The sequence below is a fragment of the Phalangium opilio genome, unplaced genomic scaffold (assembly GCF_054372755.1).
Source record: "Phalangium opilio isolate 3A_F unplaced genomic scaffold, DU_Popi_V2 ptg000011l_1, whole genome shotgun sequence".
Taxonomy (NCBI): domain Eukaryota; kingdom Metazoa; phylum Arthropoda; class Arachnida; order Opiliones; family Phalangiidae; genus Phalangium; species Phalangium opilio.
The window spans coordinates 2,791,999-2,810,241 of NW_028324147.1; the positions used below are offsets into that span (position 1 = coordinate 2,791,999).

The 18,243-nt window shown below is 39.4% G+C and overlaps 3 protein-coding genes across 3 annotated transcripts; all 3 read right to left on the reverse strand.

Moving 5' to 3' along the window:
• Positions 1 to 162: 162 nt before the first annotated feature.
• On the reverse strand, positions 163 to 2,822 carry LOC149709843 (tryptase-like). Its single transcript, XM_089860745.1, has 9 exons — positions 2,787 to 2,822; positions 2,522 to 2,719; positions 2,214 to 2,442; positions 2,034 to 2,147; positions 1,767 to 1,977; positions 1,570 to 1,702; positions 1,115 to 1,280; positions 874 to 1,028; positions 163 to 430 (listed from the first exon to the last, which is right to left on the reverse strand). Exons 1-9 carry the CDS (start codon positions 2,820 to 2,822, stop codon positions 251 to 253), a joined length of 1,422 nt encoding a protein of 473 aa, XP_089716871.1. The 3' UTR covers positions 163 to 250.
• Positions 2,823 to 3,345: 523 nt separating this feature from the next.
• LOC149709844 (uncharacterized) lies at positions 3,346 to 5,632 on the reverse strand. Its single transcript, XM_089857974.1, has 4 exons — positions 5,479 to 5,632; positions 5,250 to 5,290; positions 3,794 to 4,051; positions 3,346 to 3,646 (listed from the first exon to the last, which is right to left on the reverse strand). Exons 2-4 carry the CDS (start codon positions 5,277 to 5,279, stop codon positions 3,563 to 3,565), a joined length of 372 nt encoding a protein of 123 aa, XP_089714100.1. The 5' UTR covers positions 5,280 to 5,290; positions 5,479 to 5,632; the 3' UTR covers positions 3,346 to 3,562.
• Positions 5,633 to 6,176: 544 nt separating this feature from the next.
• Positions 6,177 to 18,127, reverse strand: Dp1 (satellite-binding protein 1 Dp1). The gene is made up of 14 exons (XM_089857961.1): positions 18,054 to 18,127; positions 17,885 to 17,961; positions 16,900 to 17,156; positions 15,119 to 15,343; positions 14,613 to 15,035; positions 13,339 to 13,837; positions 12,527 to 12,762; positions 12,015 to 12,215; positions 11,809 to 11,940; positions 11,417 to 11,722; positions 9,684 to 10,173; positions 9,036 to 9,619; positions 8,745 to 8,963; positions 6,177 to 8,013 (listed from the first exon to the last, which is right to left on the reverse strand). Exons 3-14 carry the CDS (start codon positions 17,122 to 17,124, stop codon positions 7,804 to 7,806), a joined length of 3,750 nt encoding a protein of 1,249 aa, XP_089714087.1. The 5' UTR covers positions 17,125 to 17,156; positions 17,885 to 17,961; positions 18,054 to 18,127; the 3' UTR covers positions 6,177 to 7,803.
• Between the last annotated feature and the right edge of the window lie 116 nt (positions 18,128 to 18,243).

Sequence of the window (18,243 nt, forward strand, 5' to 3'; positions counted from 1 at the left end):
CAACTTCCCTGACATTTTTGGTTCATTTTTAAATTGCCCGACCTGCAGCAACAACACTATTCGTTGCCCTGATATGGCAACCAAGTAAAACTCGAAGCGTAAGTCGACACTTAAAACGAGGAGTTTACTTAAGTATAATAAAAGTAAAACAGAACAAAATAACAATGTGCAATCCCAGTGATTTATTTCCCAAGCCAGGGAGGTTCAAGACAAGTACAAAATGATATGTTTTTAAAGCTGTTTTAAATTTTTAATCTGTCAAAAGGATTTTGGAGCGAATCCAATCAACATAATCAGCTACCTTAGTGTAGATGCCCGGTTCTTTGGCAGCTCCGCAGACACCACCGGTAGAAGTAATCCCTATGACTCGCCACGACCCCGATATCTTGATGACTAAGGGTCCTCCACTGTCACCCTTCAATTTGTTTTTAAAGTGTCATCAACAAACGAGAGCGTAAGTTCATAAAGATAAGTTAGCAACTGGTTACTGAGAGCTTGTCATGAAGTGAGTGAGGTAGGTCATAGATTCGAGGTAAAGCGACAAACGCCTGGTGAGGCGTTGTTAAAGGGAGCTTAGTAATGCAGACTAAATAGGACCTAGATGGAACTTGGTCCTGCAAAATTAACCACCGAGTGTAGGACTTCAATTCTCGCTTCCGTCGTTCTCCCTCGAACTAGCTCTCAGTAAGTCTCAAGCATTACGAAGTGTCATACTTAATGGAACATATCACTTATAAACTTATGACGAGAGTTAAGAGCCAAGTGAGAGACGAGTCAAAGCAGTACGACAAAACTCAAATACGTTTACAGTTGCAGCTATTACAGTCATAACGCAAAAGGCGTAGCATCAGAGATGGCAATGAACAAAATTTAAAATAAACCAACCGAACAGGCATCATGGCCACCTTCCATGTAACCAGCGCAAATCATGGACTCTCCAATCTCATATAGAGGGTACAGTATATCACAGACATCTCTATCCACAATTGGCACTGCAGCTTGCTTCAGTACCAAATCGTATCCTGTACCTACGGTTATAATTTAAACAAAGCAAGAGCTGCCATATTTAAAAACTGTTCCGTTCTTCAAGTATTGGGTAGTCATTTTTAAATACCATAAGTGACACCCCAACCAGTCACGTGCGCCATCGACGCGGATTTCAGTTGGGTATCAGCTTCGGGAAGACAGATTGGTTGAACGTTAGGTGTAATTGTGATAGGAGCGTTTAGTTCGATTAAGGCTATATCGTTAGCTTTTCTTTCAAGCCATGTTTGTCCGGCCTACAACGGATGTTTAATGCTTCTTGTGAAGTGTTGAATAACTTAAAAGGTTACAGTATACATACAGCTAATAAGAATCATTGTACAGAAATTTTCTCAACGTATCTAAGCTGGGATTTTGTGGGGAGAGCTAATGACTAATCTCATCTACCTTGCACGGGCGTTGGACCTCGCGTTGTTACTAACCAACGAGGCGTGAGTATTCAAGCCACGCCCACAAACCCCGCATAGCATTCAACATGGGGCACTATTATTCCTATTAGCTGTATGCATTCCTTATATTACAGACCCATCGAGGTTCTAATCCACGATACTCGGGATGAATATAAATCTTATTAATGTATCGAATTTGTTCGGTTGAATCACGGATCAGTTTGCGATGTTTCCCCAACGAAACTGTCCAATACTCCTCATTGTCAAATCTTAAATCATTTTAAATTGTAACCTAGTGTTCAGATTTTTTTAAAATTTTGAAAACAATCATACTCTCTGAAACAATGTCCAGCTGTTAATATCCAACGAGGATGTATGAGAACACCACCGCATTGGTGACCATTTGGTTCATAGGATACAACTCTCAAAGAAGCTTGCCATGGCCAACTACCAACAATTGCTTCCCGCCCACCAACAATACGTTCGTTATCTAATACTGGTTCTATCAATGGTACACCGCATGGATACGGCTTATTGTCTTTCGCTAAATACAGATAAACATGAAAACCTGAGGCAATTAAGGAATAGAGGATTACACACAGCAATTTTCTTCGTCTGTACCATCCTGGCAATCATCATGGTCATTGCATATTTCAGTTTCATTAACGCAACCCAAGAGATTTCGACATTTGAGCTCACCAGGATCACAAATGGCTTCGTAATGTATCGTAATTTGATCAAATATCTTTTAACAGGTGTGAAGTTTCAGAAAAAAAGTACCTCTTGGTAGGCTGCTTTCAAAATAAATCTGATATCCAGTCGCTAAAGGTTTGGGCCCGGATCTAAATTTCATGAAGACGGTATTGGTTCGGGAAACCAACTTCTGTTGGGTGAAGAAACCGCAGAACATTCCTAAAATGGTCCCATCTTCGGATTCCCCATCGAAAATTTCCAAACTAACTTGATCACAATTCGGAATATTGAATTGTATGAATTTAAAGTCGATGACCTTGGAAGTAAGGTTTGTCCCAAAAACTTCGCTTAGCAACAGGGTTTGTTTGATACTTCGTTAATTAAAAAGGTAATACCTTATTTTCGGGTGCTTTTAAAACCCAAGAACAAGAAAGATTGGGTAGAACGAAATTAAAATTATCGTAAAATGGCGACAGAAGGTATCCGAATGGGACGTCGATAATTTGAGGTTGTTGGGGGCCACACGCTTCGCTGTTGTTAACAATTGGAATGTTGTCAACCAATTTATGATCTAAGATCAGGAAAAATTGTTTCTTCAAATGAAAGCAACGTAAACAAGAACATTAATATAATACCCAGAGCTCCAACCGCGAGAAAAACCGGAAATGCGAAACACAGCCCAACAAACATCTTCATAGTTAGAAAACATTAGAACAGGGATGTAATGCGATTTCTTTATAAATACCTTTATGAAATCATAATCTTATCGAGTGCGAAAATGAACACATGTTATTTAAACTAATTATTATCTGATTAGAGCTACTTTCACCTTCCGAAAGGGAAGAAACCAAATAAAGAAATAACCCCGAAATAATATCGTATCAAATTCAAATCATGGTGCACGATTGAATTTAATTTGTCGGCTTATGTTTGAAGTTATTGCGTATAAACTAAACTACACCAGGATTGCAATTTCAAATCATGAAGTTATCATGGCAATGTGGGAACGCAACAGCAGTGTTTCGTTCTGAATTTTGGCGGTTTACGTTTGAAGTTCGATTAGCTTCTATAACTATGGCAGGATTGCAATTTCAAATCAAGAAGTTATCATGGCAATGTGGGAACGTAACAGCAATTTTTTCATACAGGATTTGCCGGTATACTTTTGAAGTTTGATAGTGTAAAACGCATTTAAAACTCGGAAGATCATATCACATGATCAACAAAAAACACATTTTTTTCAATTCCAATTTATTTATAAATCATTAAAAAGAAAAAAACACAAATTAACACCGGTATCCAAAAATATGTTATTTAACATAGAAAAATAAATTATTTGTTGTAACAACACAACATGGTTATATAAAATAGCTGCCATTCTCAAGCGAAGGGTATACAAGTATAAAGAAGTTGTATGTAAATACACAAGTCCATTTCTACCACTTCTTGGGTTTAACGAACTTAGTAGGTTTTTGAGTTTCCACCTCGGCAGTTTCATTATTGCTCGAGTCGATTCTCGTCTAAAAATCAAGACTGTTTTTAGAATCACGTTACATACATAGTCGTCAGACTAATAAGATTGATACCATTTACACCGCAGGAAGTCTCCTGTAGCGTAAATGGTATCAAACTTCCTAGTTGAACACTATTTATGACGTTTTTCTCACCATAATACGTTGTTTTTCAGCACATGCGTATTCAGTTTCGTCAATATCATTGTAACAATCAGATTTGGAGTGTTTGGGTAATCCTTTACCATCATATTCGCATAGTTTGTCCAATGGACGAGCTTTTACGATCATTTTATCCATATCAGTTGGTTTTTCTTGAGGACAATAGAAAACTTTAGGAGTTTTCATATTGAACACGATACTTTTCCTCATCATATCCGAAGATACCATGGTGGCAAAAGCCAACGCCAAGATCTAAATGCAATTTGCAATTCAATTTCTGAATTTTTTTTCAGTTTTTTCTTACAAAGTCAAAGTGTGTTGAATAATTTAAACCAACTCAAGCGTATGAAGAAAATTTATGGAATGGAATTTCAGGAATTTTTCAAGAAATGTGGAGGGAAGTCAATGAAGCTTAACGAACAACAATTAATTTGAATGAATGAATTAGTCCATGGCTCCAATGAATACAACAACACCCAAAAATGCTGTTAAGTCTATGAAACTACAACCACCATGAATCAAGTCAAATCATGCGCGCAAAAGCAAGTCAGTCACCACGGAAATCAAACCAGAATAGTTATCATGAATTTATATGTGAACGCTAAGTGTTTAGGCCGAAAAAATCATCTCTCAGAAGGCACCCACATTACAACCAGTTAAAAACGGGTATAACTCTCATATGCTAATGGTTAAACCTATTATATGCAGAGTACAGTTGCTGCATTTTAATGGCAACTAGCTTCATACAATATAATAATAGTGTGCCGAAGAGTGTTGCCAGTGATTTACATAAATCGCGATCATTATCACCCTGGTTTTATCAAAAGTACACTTACATTTCTATGCAAAACTATTCTTTAGAACATAGATTATCGTACAGTTTTATTTTGCTAAAGGTTGCATATGTTTTAAGATTACCGCCTTAATATTTTTAAGTTATTTTAGCACGAATTCACATGCCTGCATGTGTATAGTGTAAATGGGTATGTGAAATTTACCCAACTACAAAACTGTAACATTTATATGCTGATTTATAGCTATCTCTGAAGCCTCAGTGTGACGTCACCCATGCTATTTGCCCATAGAACCACAGCGGTACGGTACCAAACATGGGCGCCCACTGCCAAAGCTAATCCCGTGACGTTATACCTAGGCACTGACGTCACAACTGATATAGCTCTACTACCTCAACGTATCTCTAACCCAAATTATAGGATTGGAAAAACCAATAAGCAAATGTACACCAGCAATAGCTTAATTAAGTTAAATGAGTTATGTAGCTCTGTATCGAAAAGTGATTTTGATTTTCCGTTTACCATAGCAATTCGCAAGGCAATTGTTACTACGCGTTACAATACACTTGTGCATTTTAAACACACCTACACTACTCTATGTTACATTACATGCAAAATGATGCTAAAATGCATGAATAAAGAACAATAACACTTACCGCTGCGCAGAAAAGTGGAGTAGATTCCATTTTGATTAATCCTAAAACAAATTAATTATTAATTAGTAATGGGTACAGGAGTCCTGTAACAGGACTGAGAACGGGCACACCTTTGCCATTACATTTTCACAAAACAAAAACGGTACCACCCCACATTACTTCGTTTAGATTACAATATAATTAGGTTAGACTACGGAATTAAGACTAATATTTAAATTAAGATATTTACCTTTCAAAGTTTAAAGCTCAGCTTCTTTTTCTTGCAGGAAGTAACGGCAAAATGGCGTCTTTACAAAATTTTACTTTCTTTGAATAATTTTTCGCGAAACGACCGAAACGACTACGTGTTTTCTCTAGCTGCAGGTCCGTAGGTAGCCTTCGCCTCCCACATTGCGTAAAACAAAACCGGTTTCTCTCCGAGGAAACCACCAGCAGAAACCACTTTCGAAAACCCGCGAGTCCGCGACCTCGAGGCTAATGGCCGCCGTTTCTAGCGTGCACTTTTCACGTGACCCGGAAACTAGTATTCCGTCCTTTAAAAAAGAGGTAATAGAGTAAAAGGCAGGGAATAACAACTCTCAATCAAGCATCGCTCTTCCTAATAGCACTGCCCTCCATTACCTCTCTCCAAACGGACGAATTTTGGCGCGCCAACTCGGAATCTCGGATTAAATTAAAAGGCCTAGCCAATCACGAAAAAGGCGGGAAAATTCGAGAAAAATAAACCCACGATCACGATATTTTTATAAAATAAAAATTAGGCGAACTAATTTATTTCTCTTGAACCTCAGATTAAATAAAAATAATGAAAAAAACCTAAAAACATCCATTCATACATGCATTTAACTGAACCTTTTAATTTATTATATATTTATGCTAAGCCTAATGAGGTATAAGCCTAAAAAATTGAAGAAAACTCCGGAGGAATTGTTTTTTGTAGCCCACAGTATATAGATGCCTTTTATTTTTTTTCACCTTTGGAGAACCCATAAGAGGGGCCAAAATACACGGACGCAGTTTATGAATCCCGTAAAAATTTTATATCTATAATACGAAAACTCATTTTTTGTATTTTTTTTTTCTTTTTTCTTTTCATAACTCATGGAAGGATAATGCATAGTCCGACAACCCTATGAATTTTATCTTCTTTTTTTTTCATAATTTTAAATTCAGCCGCAATTTGATATGACAATATAATCAATATCCAACTTACAAGGGCACTTTTTTTTGTTTCCTTTCAAAAAACCAAAAAACGATCTCCATCCAAATAAAAGAATATTTCTAATAATTAATTATGTACATAAACATTTTGCATATAAGCTCAGTTTTACTGAAAAAACATCCCCCTTTATTTATTGATTGAATTTTATAATAAATCAAAATTATAATATCGTTTTCACAGAGAACAGATTTGAAAGAAAAATTTTAAAAGAAAAAAAAATTGTTAAATAAAAAAAAACAAAAAAAAAACCCGATTTTTTTTAGGAAAAATTCAAAAAATATATTACAATTTTAATTTTTCTTTTGAAAGCTGATATGAAAGTATCGGTACTACGCCAAAAAAATAATAATTCCCATTTTTGAAAATTATTTCGTATTTTTAATAAATTCATCTAAATTTCATGATTAATCTTACGTAACCTTTTCATATTAATTTTTTTAAACCCCCTATAGTTGAATATGCGACTGAATTAATTTAATTAAGTTTTCAACGTTTCTTTTAAAGGTTAAAAGAAATGGCGAAAAAAATTAAGGAAAACTCAAAAAAATTGCTCGAATTCTGTACAAGGATTTTTTTTATCTTTTTTTTTTTCAATATTTTGGCAGTTTTTTTAAAGTTTTTTTTTACCCTTTTTTTTGTAGATTTTTTTCATCATTATTTTAAAAAATATGATACTATTATGATTATAGTAATCAGCATTATTAATATTATTATATTACTGTAAAATACATTCGTGAAACTTCCATTTTACTTTTATATATCTACAGTTATTTTCAAATTCACGGAGGGACGAAAATATAATTAATTTCATAAATCAGTCAGTCGTTAAAGATTTAAATAATTTTAACTAAAGGAATAATTAATTAGTTAGTTAATTAATTAAGAAAAAATTAATTAAATTTTAACCAATTAAGGTTAAAAGTAACTATTGCCAAAATATAATATTGCTAAGGGGAGAAAAAACTGAGCAATTATTGGGGTTATTTTGTTGTTTTTTTTGGAGTTATATTAATTAATTAATTAATTTTAATTAAAAGGGTTAATTTTGGAAAACCGAAAATTTTGCTATTTTTGAGTAAAAATTAAATTTTTTTTATAAAAAAAACATGTTATTTTGTTTAAAAAAGATGGTGGGATTATTATGGAATATTTTTCGATTATTTTTTCAATTTTTTTTTTTTTTTTTGGTAAAATGGAAGGGGAAAAGAAGAAGCGAAAAATTAACTTTTTCTTTATTTTTTTTTGTAGCTGGCGAGAAATGTTTGCTTGTTTTCTTATTTTTGTTTTTGTTTTGTTTATAATTTGACGGAGATTTTACTTATCTTTATTTTCTTAGTGACGAGGGCCCCAAACAGCGGTGGCTCTCGGAGTTTCAGCAGCTCCAAATGAAGGAAACTCTTCAGCACTGGTAGTATCCGGGGGTTTTTGCTCCCACGGACCTCCAGTCACCACAAATCCCTTAGCTTGTTGTTGGTTGCTATCATTATCCTCTTGATTGTTATATCTACTCGAAACGCGAGTATTCTCGGCCATATCTTGAAGCTGAGCAAATGAAAACAAATTCCCACCATCATTCATTGGTTTTTTAAACTTATAATAAACTCTTAACCCTGATTTCATAAGCCTACTTTTATTACTCTCGCTTTCCTAAGCCTACTTTCATCAAAAATACTCCGCTTCCTTAAGCCTACTTTCATCAAAAATGCCTAGTCATACTCCGCTTCCTTAAGCCTACTTTCATCAAAAATATCTAGTCATACTCCGCTTCCTTAAGCCTACTTTCATCAAAAATGCCTAGTCATACTCCGCTTTCCTAAGCCTACTTTCATCAAAAATATCTAGTCATACTCCGCTTTCCTAAGCCTACTTTCATTAAAAATGCCTAGTCATACTCCGCTTCCTTAAGCCTACTTTCATCAAAAATATATAGTCATACTCCGCTTCCTTAAGCCTACTTTCATCAAAAATGCCTAGTCATACTCCGCTTCCTTAAGCCTACTTTCATCAAAAATATCTAGTCATACTCCGCTTCCTTAAGCCTACTTTCATCAAAAATATCTAGTCATACTCCGCTTCCTTAAGCCTACTTTCATCAAAAATGCCTAGTCATACTCCGCTTCCTTAAGCCTACTTTCATCAAAAATATCTAGTCATACTCCGCTTCCTTAAGCCTACTTTCATCAAAAATGCCTAGTCATACTCCGCTCCCTTAAGCCTACTTTCATCAAAAAGAAACCATTTACAACAGTCCCTCTTTCTCCGCTTCTACTTACATATTCTTCTTCAAGATTCTTCAAATAATCCACAGCTTCATCAACATTTTCATCACTTCCAGAGACGACAACCATATCTGGATCAGGGTCGGTATTGCGAGGGAATTTTATTTCTACTGAGAAATCATCCATGATACGACGAATATTGCGTCCGCGTGTACCAATCAATCTCGAGTGTACTCTGTGATCAATGGTCACTTCAACTTCGTGAAGATCTTCCTGAAATTTCGAATCACAAGGTGACGCGTAAGAAAAAAAGAAAGAAAAGAATAATCCAATTTAAGTACTTACAAGATCCTTCACAATCTTGAGTATCTCGTCACGTGCGGCAATGGTCTTTGATTCGTATCCGATAATGGTAATTACATTTTCGTTGGCATCAACTCTTTCAGGGAATTGAATTTGTACGTCGTGATTCTTACGAATTTCCGAAACAACGGCTCCTCTGCGTCCGATGATCTTGGTGTGATACTTTGGATCAACTTCCACGGTCAACTTGAAACTTCGGAGTTCCCTGTCTTGGCGTTCTTCTTCCAACTTGGCCACTTTCTCCAGGAGAGCGGCCTTGGCTTCTTCAACGTATTGCGGTGGTCCCGTAATTTTGATTAAGTCGCATTCTTCTTGGGCCGGAGGGATGGTGATGTTCACTTGGTAAGTGTCCATCATTTCGCGAACTCCCTTGCCCTTTCCTCCAATAATGTAACGATGAAGATCGTAGGCGACTGGCACTTCCAAAGTTGTTGGAACCAAAGCTAACAAAGCTTGTTTAGCGGCTTCGCAATTCTTGTCTTGACCAGTGATGGTTATAATATCGGATTTCTTGGGTTCTCCAGTCGTCTCCTCCTCGCCATTAACAACTGGTTCATCACCATTTTCTTCAAAATTAATTGAGATTAACGCGATATTGACGCATATTCGATAAAAAAAACCCGGTCTTACCCATTCGAATCTCTCTATCTGGAAACTTGATGTGAACTTGGTGTTCTTGTTGAATATTCTGAACATTGTATCCTCTTTGACCCATGATGGTGCGATGGTGTTTTTGAGGAATGACGCATTCGATAGTCACCCTCGATTCTAAATCAGTTACGATCTCTTGGATTCGAACTTTGGCAGCCTCGACGCATTTCTTCTCTCCTTTCAAAATAACCTTATCACTGTCGACACCGCTACGAGGGAAACTGACAGTGACGCCTCCGTAATCTTCGCTGATTTGTCTCAAAACTTCCCCTCTCCTGGCGACAAAATGACGATGGAACCTCGGGTCAACATTCATTTCAATTTCCGTCACTTTATCCAGTTCTCCGATAATTTCACTGAGTTCCTTTTTCGCTTGTTGGACAGCGTCTTTGTGACCAATGATTTGGATAACATCAGTGTCTTCTTGATCCGAAGGGAAAATGATTCGGGCCCCAGTTTTGTCACGAATCTGTCACAAACGGGTAAACAATACGCGTTTCATTTGAAGTTAATATGAACGTCACAAAAGTATTAACTAAATTATTTCATTATAGATGTCCCTATCTGCGTTAATCATTATGGGAAAATAAAACACCCATTAATGAGGCTATCGCCAGATTAGGAATTAATTTTGGGCCAGTTCCACAGTATAATTGACACGGTACTAGTCAATCACCTTGGTAAATATGGCCCCAAATTCTAAAAAATGATCCTAAGTGTAGTTTGGGATGAAAACAAAGAACTAAGCCGCCTACTTCCGCCTACAAACGAAGAACTAAGCCGCCTACTTCCGCCTACAAACGAAGAACTAAGCCGCCTACTTCCGCCTTCAAACAAAGAACTAAGCCGCCTACTTCCACCTTCAAACAAAGAACTAAGCCGCCTACAAACAAAGAACTAAGCCGTCTACAAACAAAGAACTAAGCCGCCTACTTCCGCCTACAAACGAAGAACTAAGCCGCCTACTTCCGCCTACAAACAAAGAACTAAGCCGCCTACTTCCGCCTTCAAACGAAGAACTAAGCCGCCTACTTCCGCCTTCAAACAAAGAACTAAGCCGCCTACTTCCGCCTTCAAACAAAGAACTAAGCCGCCTACTTCCACCTTCAAACAAAGAACTAAGCCGCCTACAAACAAAGAACTAAGCCGTCTACAAACAAAGAACTAAGCCGCCTACAAACAAAGAACTAAGCCGCCTACTTCCGCCTACAAACAAAGAACTAAGCCGCCTACTTCCGCCTACAAACAAAGAACTAAGCCGCCTACTTCCGCCTACAAACAAAGAACTAAGCCGCCTACTTCCGTCTACAAACAAAGAACTAAGCCGCCTACAAACAAAGAACTAAGCCGCCTACAAACAAAGAACTAAGCCGTCTACAAACAAAGAACTAAGCCGCCTACTTCCGCCTACAAACAAAGAACTAAGCCGCCTACTTCCGCCTAGAAACAAAGAACTAAGCCGCCTACTTCCGCCTACAAACAAAGAACTAAGCCGCCTACTTCCGCCTACAAACAAAGAACTAAGCCGCCTACTTCCGCCGCCTACAAACAAAGAACTAAGCCGCCTACTTCCGCCTAGAAACAAAGAACTAAGCCGCCTACTTCCGCCTACAAACAAAGAACTAAGCCGCCTACTTCCGCCTACAAACAAAGAACTAAGCCGCCTACTTCCGCCAATAAATCAAACAGCAAATAAAAAAATAAACACAAACCTTCTTTATATTAGCACCATTTTTGCCAATCAAAAACTTGTGGTGTTCCTTCTTAGCCTTAACTTCCTCCGTGAATCCAGATTGTTGCTTTTCATTAGAGAGCTCCACCAATATTTTCTTGGCCTTATCGACATCTTCCTTGGGTCCCCGAATACTAACTTTGTCGCTACCGGAACCTTCAGCTGGAAATTGGATGGTGACTCCGCCACAATCTTCCTTAATGGAACGGATGAGACGACCTTTCGTTCCAATGATGGTGTTGTAAAACCTGGCCGGAATGATTATGTCAACGGACACAATGTTGTCCTAAAGATTAACAAAAGAAAAAAGACATTTAATTAATTAATTTAATTTATATTAAAGTAATAAGGAAAAATGATAATTAAACGTACGAGGCTATTTTGAATCGCAATAATTTTTTCTTTTGCCGCCAAGACATTCTCTTTCTTTCCAGTAATAACTATGACGTCAGAATCCGTTCCCTCAGCTGGTAGGTCAATTTTTGTATCAGTTTCGTCTCTAATCTAAAGAAGAATAGATAAAAAAAAAATATGTCAAAAACTTGACCTATTACTGACGAGTGATGGAAAGTAATTACTTTTCTAATATTGGCACCGCCTTTTCCAATGACGTATTTGTGTAGCTGCTTGTATATAGGCACTTCGGCTTTAAAGTTAACCGCAATTAAGTCTTTGTTCATCTGCGAGAGAAGTTTCACGCACATGTCCACATCTTGTTTGGGTCCGCGAACGACAACCTTGTCGCTTTTAACTCCTTGCTCCGGGAAAGTAATGTTTACCTAATTAAAGTAATTAATAATAATAATTATTTTAAACTCTATAAATTAGCCTTATTCCTGATCAGCGCCACCTACCCATAGCGGCGACTTTGAGAACTACTGTAAGCGGCAAGCCAATCAGATGTCGCTAAAATCTGGTGATGTCACTGACTGGCACTCTCTGGTCTTACCAAAAATGACGTCACCAGATTTTAGCGACATCTGATTGGCTTGCCGCTTACGGTAGTTCTCAAAGTCACCGCTATGGGTAGATGGCGCTGATCAGGAATAAGGCTAATTAATTCCAATAAACTATTAATTTTTAACAATACCTGATTGCAACGGTCCCGAATTTCCTTAATTTTTTCACCCTTAGTTCCGATAATGGTACGATGAAAACGTTGCTCGATGATAACTTCCTTAGTAACTTCATTTTCCATACGAGCGACCATTTCCATCAATTCCAATTTGGCTTGTTCGGCATTTTCAGGGCTACCCACAATCCTAATAGTCTCGGAATCAACAGGGATGTTGATTTGAACACCCAATTCCGTTTTTAGTTTGTTTACTGAGACCAAACAAAAACAATGATATAATTGAATTATAAAGATTCGGAAAACTTCATGGGTAAAATATTTTATTCTAAAAGTGTCTCTTTCTGCGTTAATCATTATGGGAAGATAAAACACCCAATAATGAATCTATCGCCAGATTAGAAATTAATTTTGGGCCAGTTCCACAGTATAATTGATATGGTACAAGTCAATCACCTTGGTAAATATGGCCCCAAATTTTAAAAACACAAACCTAAGCCTACTTTCGTCTACAAACAAAGAGCTAAGCCTACTTTCGTCTACAAACAAAGAGCTAAGCCTACTTTCGTCTACAAACAAAGAGCTAAGCCTACTTTCGTCTACAAACAAAGAGCTAAGCCCAGTTTGGTCTAAAAAACGATCCTAAGTCTAGTTTTGGTCTAAAAAACGATCCTAAGCCTAGTTTTGGTCTAAAAAACGATCCTAAGCCTAGTTTTGGTCTAAAAAACGATCCTAAGCCTAGTTTGGTCTACAAAAAACAATCGTAAGCCTAGTTTGGTCTAAAAAACGATCCTAAGTCTAGTTTGGTTTAAAAACTATTTAATATTTACCATTGGCACCATTTTTCCCAATAATAAATCTGTGGTATTTGGGATCAACATTGAGTTCCACAAATGAGAATTTCTCCAATAATTCCTTAGTCTTTTCTTCAAGGAGGGCGCAGGCTTGGTCAACTTCTTCCGTTGGTCCTTCTACTTCAATTTTATTTTGTCCATCAGTGAATTTGACGTGAACTTTAGGTAAATCCTGAGTAATTTGCTTGATAGTCGCTCCTTGTTTGCCAATAATGTATTTGTGTATCCAGCTGGGGGCGTTGACTTCCACCGTTTTCCCACTGTTGGCCTTATTGTAGAGCATAGTGATGGCCGTTCCCAATTTATCTTGATCACCCCTTAAAGTTATCGTTTCTATGGGACTTTCCGCCGGCGGAATTTCCGCGTAGACTCCAGTTTTCTCCAGAATCTCGTGGATAGTGTGACCTTTGGGACCGATCACGTAACGATGTTTAGATTTACTAACTTCGACGGAAACTGTTGTGCTTTTGCGTTTCTGTAAAGCAAATACAAATTTAAAGAGGACAGGAGAGGAGAGGAGAGAAGAGAAGAGAGAGGAGAGGAGAGGAGAGAGAGAGGGAGAGGAGAGAGAGAGGAGAGAGAGAGAGGAGAGGAGAGAGGAGAGGAGAGGAGAGGAGAGGAGAGGAGAGAGAGAGGAGAGAGAGAGGAGAGGAGAGAGAGAGGAGAGGAGAGAGAGAGGAGAGGAGAGAGAGGAGAGGAGAGAGAGAGGAGAGGAGAGAGAGAGGAGAGGAGAGAGAGAGGAGAGGAGAGAGAGAGGAGAGGAGAGAGAGAGGAGAGGAGAGGAGAGAGAGAGAGGAGAGAGAGAGAGAGGAGAGGAGAGGAGAGAGAGAGAAGAGAGAGAGAGGAGAGAGAGGAGAGGAGAGAGAGGAGAGGAGAGAGGAGAGGAGAGAGAGAGAAAGAGGAGAGAGAGAGAGAGAGGAGAGGAGAGAGAGAGGAGAGGAGAGAGAGAGGGGAGAGGAGAGGAGAGGAGAGGAGAGAGAGAGGAGAGGAGAGAGAGAGGAGAGGAGAGAGGAGAGGAGAGAGAGAGGAGAGGAGAGAGAGAGGAGAGAGAGAGGAGAGGAGAGAGAGAGGAGAGGAGAGAGGAGAGAGAGAGGAGAGAGAGAGAAAGAGGAGAGGAGAGAGAGAGGGAGAGGAGAGAGAGAGAGGAGAAGAGAGAGAGAGAGGAGAGGAGAGAGAGAGAGGAGAAGAGAGAGAGAGAGGAGAGGAGAGAGAGAGAGGAGAGGAGAGGAGAGGGGAATTAAGGGTTATACCTTCTCCTCAAAAATGGCCATAATTCTTTCCCGGGCTTGAGCTACAGCTTCCTTTTCACCCGAAACTACAATTTCGTCCTTTTGAACTATCAAGGGAGGAATATTGATTCTGGCGCCAGTTTCCTTAGCCAATTCCTCTTCAATTCGTCCAAAAGGTCCCGAAATGAATGGATGAAAACATTTTGGAATGTTTAGCACCGCCCGATCTTGTTTCGCCTGTTCATCCGATATCAGTTGAAGTTCGTGTCTAGCCCTTTCAATTCCGTCCTTGGATCCGGTAATCTTAACCAAGTCAGAGTTCTCTTCAGATTGAGGGAAATGAATTCGAGTTGCGGTATTTTTCTCCAAATCTTGAAGTTTCTTCACGTTCTTGCCGAGAATAAAACGATGATGTTCTTTCGGAATAGATATAGTTGTAGATGCCTGCAAGAAAAAGTAATAAAAAAATTAACTTCACGACGGGGGGGGGGGCTGAAAAGGGATTAATTGTCAGTTAATTAAGTTACCTGAGTTTGTAATTTAGCAATAATTTCTCGCCTGGCGTTGGCGACCGCTTCTTCTTTACCGGTGACCACAATGGTAAGACTTTGATCCTTAGATGAGCTAATTTCGATGTCGGCTGAAGTGTCTCTGATAATTTCCGCGCAGATTTTAGCCTGTTCTCCTTGCTCGCCAAAACGAGTGTTACTCATGTCATGGAAACGTCTTTCTTCAACGGGAACTCGAAAAACCTGGAAATTTTCATTATTTCTTTAACCCTAAATTTAAAGGACACTTCTGACTTAAAGGAATAACGACTTTGTTTAAAGATTATCTCAAATCTAAAGAAAAGTACTTTTTTGAGAGTTTAAACTCTTCTGATTCCAAAAATATGCTTGATCAATATTTAAATATGAGGGAAAACAAAAAAAAAAAACGCGTGAGGGGAGTCTCTCGACCGACGCGTGAGGGGAGTCTCTCGACCGACGCGTGAGGGGAGTCTCTCGACCGACGCGTGAGGGGAGTCTCTCGACCGACGCGTGAGGGGAGTCTCTCGACCGACGCGTGAGGGGAGTCTCTCGACCGACGCGTGAGGGGAGTCTCTCGACCGACGCGTGAGGGGAGTCTCTCGACCGACGCGTGAGGGGAGTCTCTCGACCGACGCGTGAGGGGAGTCTCTCGACCGACGCGTGAGGGGAGTCTCTCGACCGACGCGTGAGGGGAGTCTCTCGACCGACGCGTGAGGGGAGTCTCTCGACCGACGCGTGAGGGGAGTCTCTCGACCGACGCGTGAGGGGAGTCTCTCGACCGACGCGTGAGGGGAGTCTCTCGACCGACGCGTGAGGGGAGTCTCTCGACCGACGCGTGAGGGGAGTCTCTCGACCGACGCGTGAGGGGAGTCTCTCGACCGACGCGTGAGGGGAGTCTCTCGACCGACGCGTGAGGGGAGTCTCTCGACCGACGCGTGAGGGGAGTCTCTCGACCGACGCGTGAGGGGAGTCTCTCGACCGACGCGTGAGGGGAGTCTCTCGACCGACGCGTGAGGAGAGTCTCTCGACCGACGCGTGAGGAGAGTCTTACGACGCGTGAGGAGAGTCTTACGACGCGTGAGGAGAGTCTTACGACGCGTGAGGAGAGTCTTACGACGCGTGAGATGAGTCTTACGACGCGTGAGATGAGTCTTACGACGCGTGAGATGAGTCTTACGACGCGTGAGATGAGTCTTACGACGCGTGAGATGAGTCTTACGACGCGTGAGGAGAGTCTTACGACGCGTGAGGAGAGTCTTACGACGCGTGAGATGAGTCTTACGACGCGTGAGGAGAGTCTTACGACGCGTGAGGAGAGTCTTACGACGCGTGAGGAGAGTCTTACGACGCGTGAGGAGAGTCTTACGACGCGTGAGGAGAGTCTTACGACGCGTGAGGAGAGTCTTACGACGCGTGAGGAGAGTCTTACGACGCGTGAGGAGAGTCTTACGACGCGTGAGGAGAGTCTTACGACGCGTGAGGAGAGTCTTACGACGCGTGAGGAGAGTCTTACGACGCGTGAGGAGAGTCTTACGACGCGTGAGGAGAGTCTTACGACGCGTGAGGAGAGTCTTACGACGCGTGAGGAGAGTCTTACGACGCGTGAGGAGAGTCTTATGACGCGTGAGGAGAGTCTTATGACGCGTGAGGAGAGTCTCACGACGCGTGAGGAGTCTCTCGATATGAAGTGAACATATCATAACAAACTAGATTTTTTTCGCATTTTAAGTTTGTGGATGACGAAAATTATGTCAATAACACTTTAAAAATTAACTTACTCTGGTGATAATAGAAGATTTGGTTTTCATTCGTTGGTTCCATTGTCCAAGTTGCCCAGCTTCTTTTGAGTCGGAGATAGCCTGGGATTCTAGGGCTGGAAAAACCTCATCATATCTAACAGCAGTTTCGTAAGCCTCCTCCACGTTGTCCATCGAAGGAACAATGTCTACTGAATTGTGGTCATCCATCATGGTTGTCATGTGATGAGCCGTATCCTGATTCATAGTCAGTTTTCACGCCAAGTCGTACAGTACAGCTAAGATAATAATAATAATAACAGCTTTTTATTTGGGATGAACCATAAAGAAACAAGTCTTATTTCCATTGGTGTCCGTAAGTCAAATACAATTAATAAATTAAGCACAATTAAAAAATACACCTTTCCCAACATATTGCAATAATTTTCCTTATTAATTTATGATATATCGACCTTAAACATAATTTCTTGCAATTTAAAATTATGTTAATTATGTACATTACATACATTTTTAATTAGACATGCATTAACAAATAACAATACATGAAAGATACAAAAACTGTAGGATTATTTAAGCATTTATAAACTTCTGATGGTAATAAAATAAATAATAAACAATAATTAAGATATTTAATGAACTAATTTGCATATATATATATATTATAACGGACTTTTAAAAGTCACATATGGTTGGGAACACATGGGACTTCCTTAACCTCATGGCTTTGCCAATTGCCAGCCAGTCTTACCAACCAAGTTCAACCAACCAATTTTAGTTAAATACTTTCACCACTTAATTACGAATTAAATATTCGGTAATTTTTAATTAATTTTTATCTGGCACCAAAGTAATTAATAGTTTATTCGGAAAGTGGATTTTTTTTCAAGTGCAGCGATAAGATGTATGATAAAACTAAACGAGTAAACCCGTCGACGTGTCAATAAGCCTACTGATATTAGTGTCGCTAAGCCTTGGCGGAAGCCGAAATTATAAATCTTAAACTTACTGTACTGCGTCCGGGTAGAGCCGTCCTAGGAAATCTCCGTCCTTATAATCAAAGCCAGGATTGCTAGACCTTCTTTACTATAATAAACGATTAAAATTCGGCGTTAATTAACGTAATTAAACTTAAAATTAAGACCGTTCAAAAATTGGCGTCCATTCGCCATACTTACTAAAGGCCAAAGTACTGTACTCGTCGGCAATCGCAAAAATTTCCGCGAGGACGTTATACCACTAACACTAACCCGAAGTACATACCACATTTGACATCACGTGGTACTATTCCACCAATCAGAATGCTGATATGAAGATTTAGGGAAATTCCATTGGATCCGGGCCATCCGGCTTCCGCCACGCTTCACA